We start from the raw sequence: 8990 nt of genomic DNA, 5'->3' as shown, positions 1-8990 counted from the left end.
AAGATCTACACTGTGTTTTGAACACGTTTTTGGGATTAAGATGGCCTGAAAAGATCTCCAACAGCAGCCTGTGGAAAAGAACCAACCAGAATGCCACTAGCCATGACATCAAAAAGCGCAAATGGGGCTGGATAGGACACACCCTGCGCAAACCAGCTGACACCATTGCCAAGCAGGCACTTGACTGGAACCCTCTGGGGAAGAGGAGAGTTGAGAGACCGAAGCAGACTTGTAAAAGAACAGTAGAGAGTGAGGCAAAGGACATCAGAACCACCTGCGCCCAACTGAAGGGAACTGCCCAAAACTGGGTCCACTGGCGAGGTGTTGTTGCGGCCCGATGCTCCTCAAAGGAGCAACAAGGAATAAACTAAACTTTGTTTTGTAGGATATCACAGTTCTGCTGTGTGCGTCCACATGCATATCACACACACTCACGTAAACAAAACACAAACAAATGTATATCTTGCTAATTAATGATGTAAAAGTTTTAATTTTCTCTGATAATTTAATAACAGTATAGTAGAACTATTGAGCTCTTTACAAAAGCATAAAAAAACACAGCTAGCCTATTTAGAATATGGGATAAGGTTAGTAACAAGAAAAAATCCAAAAATAAGGGGAAAAAACTTATATGCTGGTAAAACTATCAACTGCACTAATAAAATTGTTCCCCACAGGGAAGGGTTAGCTTGCTGCAAATATAATGACTGAGTAAAGCAAAATGGTTGACATGCTAACAGCAGTTCTGTTGCCGATGTCCCATTAAGCCATTGCACATTAACAAAAAGTCAAAACTGTAAACACCGGACACCTCTACTGATTAACCAGTTATAAGTAATTCATATAAGCTTTTTTCTGAGTCCACTTTTAATGATATGGAACTACAAAAAGTTAAAAAAATAAAAACAAACAACCGTGGCACCATAAAGATCTATGCTTCCAGCATAGGAATAAACAAAATTGAAAATTACTGACTTGCTACATGCCTGAAGAAAATGGAGCCAAGAAAGAGCATATATATCTGCTAGTTATAATAGTTCACTGCACAAAATGAAAATCAATAATATTGATCACCTTTCGCTGACTGTGTGGCATACAATGTTCAGATCAAGATGGTGACTATACAGCTTGACTATTTCATTGCAAGACCAATGTTCTCAATTATGTTCATGCCTGGCACATAGATCAGGATCATTTTTTTTCAAGTGCATGTCAAACATAAACCTAAGCTATATATGCTGTCATTGATGATGTTGCCAAATCCTTGTGAACAAGAGGTGCCCTGATTGCAGAAGTAAATGTAGATGGATATGTGAAGGAAGCACGGTTAGCAAAGCATGTGTTTTATGTGGGCTGTGTTCATTAGAAGCATGTGTATATGTGGGGCATGTCATTAAAAGCACATGTATATGTAGGGTGTATTCATTAAAAGATTCACAGAAGATCTAATGAGGCAGCCAGTGATAGCCTGGACAACAAATTAGGCATCACCAACCACTCACAGTTGCAAATGATGCAGGCACAGCTGATAAGAAATCACATTAGCATTTCACATCAGAACATTTATAAAAACTTTTTAACAATAAAATACTACACAAGACAAAAGGACGAGTTAATAAGAAGGAAAGGTAAGATAGGAAAAGATACATGCTGACATGAAGATTTTAAGAAAATGCCCAGCCTAAGCCAGTTGTATGGCTGTAGAGACGCATCTCTGTTCTGGCAATTGTGATGTCCAAGCTGGACACTCTGCAGGTGATCAGCAGCAAAGGTAAATGTCATTCTAGAACATCTTCAAGTGTGTAACAAATGCACACACATTTACGAGACTTGAAAAATAGGAAAATAATGATCTAACAGTTCACAATTCATTCCAAACTGGGAGTATAAAAATCTGAGAAACATGAGTAACTATATGGTTCTCAGTGAAAGATCCTGCTTTATGGCTCGAGACATCCTGTATCACTTCAACATCATCACCAAAAGGCATCTGTACAAACCGCAACTGCCTGTCAATATCACCTTCAGAATAATATTGTGCATTTTGAAAATGCATTTTTCTAAAAATTATAACAAGAATAAAAATAAAAAGAGTCATGTCTATATCTACACCACAAATAATGTATGTAAATAAAAACTTGAATCTGAAGAACAATGATTCTCTACAAAAGACATGGCAAACATTCTGGGTTCAGCAATCAGCTCTACATGATTGGCTTGAAGACTTTAATACAAATAATAAAGATGGTACCAGTGGCATGGGGTAACACAGAACAGGAGGAGCTAGATGTCGTAGGCACTCAGCATATAACAGGGCAGTAAGAGTAATTGGATATGTAACAGCGTTTACTTTGTTCACGTGCTGAGTTTGTCCATGTGCTTAATCCTTTCTTTGTGCAGTTACACGTTTTCTATACATGGCAGTAGTACCAAATGTCTGAGAAATGTAAGAATTAAGCCTGTGCAAAACTTTGTCATACTGCCCTGTGGCAACCCATTCTTCTTTGCAAAAGAATCAGAAAGTAGTTTGAAAGAATTCCACCAAAATATTGCAATCACAAACTTGGGCAACAGATGCCTGATTACACTGCCACAATAACATCATCACAAGAAATTAAGAAACTGTCAAAAGTGGATTACAGCGTCTCTGGCTTTTCATCACATCCATTTCAACTTCACCATCAAGATGGATGGTGGTGGGTGCTATGGTTGTTTGTAAGACTTCTGTGTTTGCTTAATCCTTCAGCCATCAGATGTCCCAATTGCATGTTTCCATTTATGAATACATTGTTGTCTGGATGAACTGTCAGACAGAACAGAACAATGCCAGTAGTTAGTACCCACATAAAAGAATTTAACAAAATTTATATAATTAACATGTATGAGCATATTTTTTATCAACCAGAATCTGTATTTCTCTTCTCAACTATGCATCTACATGTTCACACATTGTCATAATAAGTGTTATCATCCTAGCTATGCATAAATCATTAAACACAGAGGTCTGTAACACATACCTCCCTCCCAAAGACTTGAAAAAGGTTAGGGAAGGACCTTTACTTTACTACCTAGCTACTTTGTAATAGGATGACTCCAGTATTAACAATTGTTATAGAAGCGATGCGCATAACTCACGCTCTCGATGTCGTATGGAGCTATGCCTTTATTCTCCGGATCGCGGCCACGGAAAGAAGCTGCAAATAATGTTAATAAAACTTCTATAGGCATAGACAGAAACACTACTAAGGTAGGTAAAAAAGTAATGATGTTACTAAAAAGCAGTGTTAAATCATGTGAACAGACAATAAAATTGCTCCTGAAAACACAGACTAGAATATTCCAGATAATGAAAACCAAATGAACAATGTAAACAGAATGAAAGGTTGCAACAAATAATATCGATCTAACTGCAGTAAGATGTTTGCATACAAGTGCACACACTAGTATACACACACACACGTACTCAGCATAGTCTTGAGGCGGACAGCACAGAGAACAAAGTCACCAAAGTCAATGTTGCCATTCTTGTCGCTGTATCGCATCACAATGGACTGAAGAGTCTTGTTGCTCAGACGGAAGCCTGTAAATGTTTATAATATGTATATATAACAACATAAACATTATTGTTTTTATATGGAACTCTAATGGAAAATAATAAGATGAATCCTGATTAAAATGCCACAAAGATTCTTATTTTAATACAGGAGATAAAAAAGAAACCAATCAAAAACAAATTTATGAAAACAACAAGCTCTTACCAACACTGTGGAGGGCACCTCTCAGTTCCAGGGAGTTGAGATTTCCGCTCTTGTCTCTGTCATACTCCTTAAAGACACCCTGTAAGACACAAACAAATAAGTGACCAGAAGCACAAAACATAAAAACTTTCTCTTGCAGTATAATTGTGTGTGAACATTATGTTATATTAATATTACATGAGCAATCATTTATTCATCTTTGTCTCTTCACTAATTGATTATTGCGTTTAGTCTTAATGGCCAAGTCATTGTTTCTTGTGATGTACAGATCTAAGCTTTCGCTGTTGGCGCTATTCATTTCCATCTTTACATTGGTTTATTTGGTTTTTTTCTTAATCTACAGTATGTGTTTAATATCTTTTCCAGCAATTAAATCATTCAAATCTTTCTTTTAATCAAGATTAAATCAATTTCTTGCCCAAAACATTTAATGCTTTTACCTTCCACTGTCGCAGGTCTGCCCACAAATCTTTAAATTCATCATAACCGAGTTTTCCAGACAGATCACCCTGTGTCACTTGTTAAGGATATGAAACGTCCCCAAATCTAGTATGGTGCAAGAGTTTTCTTTCTTCCTTTCTTATTTGGATGTAGCCTGTGCTGCACGAAGTGATATTTCATCACGTTTCTTTGTCTACAGTTTACCAGGTTCTAGAGATCGGACTATTTAGGGGTAGAGAAAGCAATGCCTAGAGAGGCATTGTCATGTCTGGACGTAAACAGCCCAACATTTTTTTAAAAGGCCATAAACTTTTCTTGATTTCCTTCTGAGACTTTCATTATTTTATTTATTTTAAAGTCTTCTCATAATAAACTGCTACTTTGAAGCTAGAAAACATCTGTACAAATAGTTCTGAGAACTAATACAAGTGTGTGCGTATGTAAGTGGACATGCATGTACTGGTCTTCAAGAGCCTGAGAACGTCAAACATGGTTCCTGAAATATTCAACTTATACTATCTGACTCAGTTTACAAGTCTTCTGCAATGCTGATTTGAATGACTTCGCAATGATAACAAAGCAGACACAAGCTATATTCATTTCCTGCACTAAAAGACTCGGTTCACTCCACAATAATCTGACAAACATGAAATCAGATCTTAACAACACTGGGAATGCGGATGAAAGGATACATCGTGCATGGCCACCATACTGCGACAAGAATCTATGGCGAATCCTGGGAAGGAGAACTCTGCCAAAAATAAAATGAAAAATAAACTGAGATCTTTTTTCTTGGATTAATTCAATCTTTATACTTGCTTTGAAGGGATATGAAAGTAGTGCTTCTTTAGAAAAGTCACTGATTTTAACTAGGGTGTTGGGAGGTAGGGGAGTGGTGAGAACATATAATATTTCTTTGAAATTAAAAAACAAAGATATTTCAATTGATTACATATCAATATTTTTCTACCATGTTTTGTGAAAATTGAGAATTTTTTTTTATAGAAAAAGTGATTAGTAAAAGGACATCAATCTTAACTTTATAAAAATGATATGACAGATTGGAAGTGTTGCACCCATGCCCTTTTCAGACACCTTTTTCCAAAAGCACTGTCCATAAGGTGACACACTTATCATGCACTTACTGAATGGAGATATTAAGGATCCAAAACAGAATCCTAAGGAATACTTGCAAAGGAATAATTAGCTACAGACGTCTCTCAAGTTACACTGGGTGCAGGATGCTAAGTGCTCTAACTAGGTGTACATCCCTCTGAATTCTAAAGACTAAAGGCCATTGCTTAAAGCAGAAAATAAGGCCCACATTTCAAGTTTCATGCCAAGTTCTTGCACCCTTACCCAACAAAATTTCTAAACAAGTTGTATATCATTGTTTATGCATAAATGCTCATAAAATTATTGCTATAGACACTAACTGTTGATTTGTCAAGCATCTTATTTTGGAAGTGACAGACTATACTTTGTCTTGCAGCCAATATATCTTGGCTGTCTTTTGTAATACCACATTTGGTAACAAAAATAATATCCAACACATGCTCAAGCATGTTAAACACAAACAAGACACCTAATTATTAAACACAGGTACTACCATTTTATGCCTCCATATTTGATGAGACACAACACACATTCATGTTCACTGCCAGATATAATATGCATTCTTCAACATGAGCATGCAAAATATATGTTACTGACTAAAAAGCAAATTACTGCAACCCAACAACCTACATATTTCCTCATGCTAGAGGTCACAAGACTCAAACGAAAGAACCTACACATTTCTATATATGATGAGGCCACAAGACTCAAACAGAAGAAAGGAAACAAGAAGAAGAAGATAATAAAACAGAGCATAAGAATCAACTCTTTACTTCAGAAATATTTTCACCATATATACTTAAGCTGTTCTCGGACAAAATGAAATTCAACATAATGTGCCACTTTAGAAAGTATTAAACATGCACCATGGTTTCTTAATAACTCCGGAAACAAATACCATATATTATACAGTATAGCAAACATGACCATGCAGTGGATGGAATAAAATAAATCATACTATGTACGCCACTGCTAATAAATCCTGTCAAAGGCAAGCAAGGAAACTTATCCAAATGTTACACCACTGAGATTCTCTTAATAATAAACAAATCTGTGATGTATGTCAGGGATGCTTGCAGATTATATATGAATTACATCTAATGCAACATTTCTTGCAACCGTTCTTAGATTTAAACATTAGCTGTAGGTGGAATTGTTAGAATTTTTTTACAAATTGCATCTGGCCACTAAAAATGCTGTGGTGAATAATTAACTAGTTATCTTTTACTTTTTCTCATTTGATCTTTGAAGTTTGAGTATGTCAAGAAGCTGCCTCAAACAGTAAATTCATTAAAAAAAAAAAAATCAAACTGTGTAGCTACAGTACTCTTCCTAATATTTCCCTCTTTGCAACAATAAGGTTTAATGTTATGCTAATGATGACCCATAACTATTTGACCAGTCAGATGTTATAAACAATCTACACTGAAAGCAAACTTAAAACACTAAGAGGGGTAGCAGCTGTTACTATGATACAGCCACCATATTAGACAGGACTTCAAGGAGGAAAGAAGTAACAAAATTTTGGTGCAACCAAATAACAATAAAAAAAAACTTCACTAAAAGCATTGTCTGATAGCAGTTTCCTTACCGAAACAGTCCTCTGGTGAACACAAAGGCACACACAGCCATCAGAACAATGTATACAGAGTGACATCAAGACCAAAATTTATGCATTTTGCATGTTCAGATATGTAAATAATATTAGCTTTGCAGAAAGATGCAAGTGGATACAAGCACTCAATAATACAACAGTTTTATAAGTCACAATGCTGGTACCAATTAAAAGATATGGTCCAAAATAAATTGTGAACCATATGAGTGCCTTTTGTAGACAAACATTTAGACTACGCAAAACAAAACAGCACATAAAAGAAAGAAGATAAAAGAAAAAGATAAAACATAGAAGAATTACCAAGAAATGGACTTTTGACAATATCTACAGTATCAGAAATAATCAAAATCCCACTGAACAAGATGTAAGACAAGCTTTTTCTAGTCTTTCTCGTGAGCTGCAGAGAATATAATATAAAAATACCCAAAACAACACAGTGTTTATGCATTGTCACTTAAACTTCCAGTTCTGATATGCATATAGTACACTCCTGTTATCAAGAATTTTTAGTTTTAATAGTAAAACAACATGGTGCAAAAAAAGCGTATGAAAAGAGTAAAAAGAAACAAAATAAATAAACATAAAAAGTAACATAAATCTGAATGAAATATCATGTTATCCAACAGTGATTATTGTTTGATCGTTCAGTGTAGTAACAGCTTTAGGAAGTCCCTTTCTGCCTCATGCCCTTCCTTTCAGAATTGTGTGTGTGCATAAGTACATTATTTGTCCATCTACAGAGACTGATGTCTTAAATAAGAAAGCATGCAGTCTTTGGCACCCCACATTACAGTCTGATGTCAACTGCACGTTGTTCATGATCATGTTCTAAACATCTTAATCTTAGCACTGAGGAAGACTCATCATAAATACTGTACTTGGCCACCTCGAATGACTATTTGTTTGCATTTATTAGATCAAGGCCAATTCTTGAAACAAAATTCAGTGCAAACAAACAGTCATGCTTCAGGTTAACAGATCAGTCACTTGTAAATAATAACAAACTTTTCACATTTTCTTCCCCAGCTACAAAGTATTAATGGAAAATTTAACAGGTTAAAAAGCATTGTGTCCTGATTTAAGGTAATATTAGATATGTTATTGCAAATGCAGTTTTAAAACAAAATTACAAATATTGCACTTTATAAGTTAAGCTATGTTCATAGATTAATTAAAGCTGCCTCATCTTCTTAATTACATAAGCAAATAAGGCCAAACTCCTGTGTTGAAATTATTAAAAAGAAGTCCCTAACTTTAAAAATTGTAACATACCTTTTGTGAAGACAACATTAAGAATGTCCTTCAGTTCATATGGATCAATCTCCATGTCTTCTCCAGCAATGCGCTTGAATCTTTCCTTCAGCTCCTTTTCTTGAAATTTCTCCTCTGCTGTTGGTGCTGGCCTCTCCTAAAAAACAAGCTCATGGATTTCACATGTTATCAAAACAGCAGAATGATAATATTGTTGAACTTTATTTTTATTAATACAATCCACAATACAAACTACTCTCAAAACAAAGAAATCTGTAGACATATAATGCAAGCTATCTAATTCATGTAAAGATAGCTGTAGGTCAAAACAAGTTAGCAAAACAGCTCATTAATTTCAAACCAATTTCAGTTTCATTTCTACTCTCACTGTAGCATGCAAAATGACATGGAAGTAGTGTGAATACTGCAGATCCAAGAATCCACACAACTAGTCAAGAATGCTGTGTACATGACTATCTCTATACATGATGATTGGAATAGTTGTCTTTACTGGGACCTCTGCACCCAGGTGTTAAAGTCAACATACAATACAGACAGCAGCAAGGACTCCTACTACCAGGCCAACCTTGTCTATCTATGGTTTCATTTCAAACCCTTTGTCCATTTATAATCTGAGATGTCTGTAGATGAAAGAAAGCAAGCAATGCACTTTCTTTAGAAATTACACATTTATTTACAAATTAATGGACTTACTTAATCACAAGATACTAATTCTTAAAACCTGATGACAAGCCTTTAAACATCACATTTCTCTTTTTGAAAGCAAGCAAGATCTCAATTTGCACAAT

The 8990-nt window shown here is 35.3% G+C and overlaps 1 protein-coding gene across 8 annotated transcripts in view; it reads right to left on the bottom strand.

Moving 5' to 3' along the window:
- Positions 1-459: 459 nt before the first annotated feature.
- The window catches only part of LOC112570928 (calpain-B-like), a 50258-nt gene continuing 41727 nt past the window's right edge, over positions 460-8990 (bottom strand). For 7 of the 8 annotated variants that reach the window (XM_025249653.1, XM_025249651.1, XM_025249654.1 and 4 more), the window contains 8 exons: positions 8203-8338; positions 6907-6918; positions 4892-4950; positions 4199-4267; positions 3759-3837; positions 3464-3580; positions 3136-3194; positions 460-2803 (listed from right to left, as the gene is read on the bottom strand). In XM_025249653.1, coding sequence (XP_025105438.1) covers positions 2777-2803; positions 3136-3194; positions 3464-3580; positions 3759-3837; positions 4199-4267; positions 4892-4950; positions 6907-6918; positions 8203-8338 — 558 coding nt within the window. In that variant the 3' untranslated portion in view covers positions 460-2776. The remainder of the gene's footprint in view (positions 2804-3135; positions 3195-3463; positions 3581-3758; positions 3838-4198; positions 4268-4891; positions 4951-6906; positions 6919-8202; positions 8339-8990) is intronic. The other variant, XM_025249652.1, reaches the window with a different exon arrangement.

Source organism: Pomacea canaliculata, linkage group LG8 (genome assembly GCF_003073045.1).
Source record: "Pomacea canaliculata isolate SZHN2017 linkage group LG8, ASM307304v1, whole genome shotgun sequence".
NCBI classification, from domain to species: domain Eukaryota; kingdom Metazoa; phylum Mollusca; class Gastropoda; order Architaenioglossa; family Ampullariidae; genus Pomacea; species Pomacea canaliculata.
Note: the sequence above shows the minus strand (reverse complement) of the source record. Positions and strands in the feature narration are given on the sequence as shown.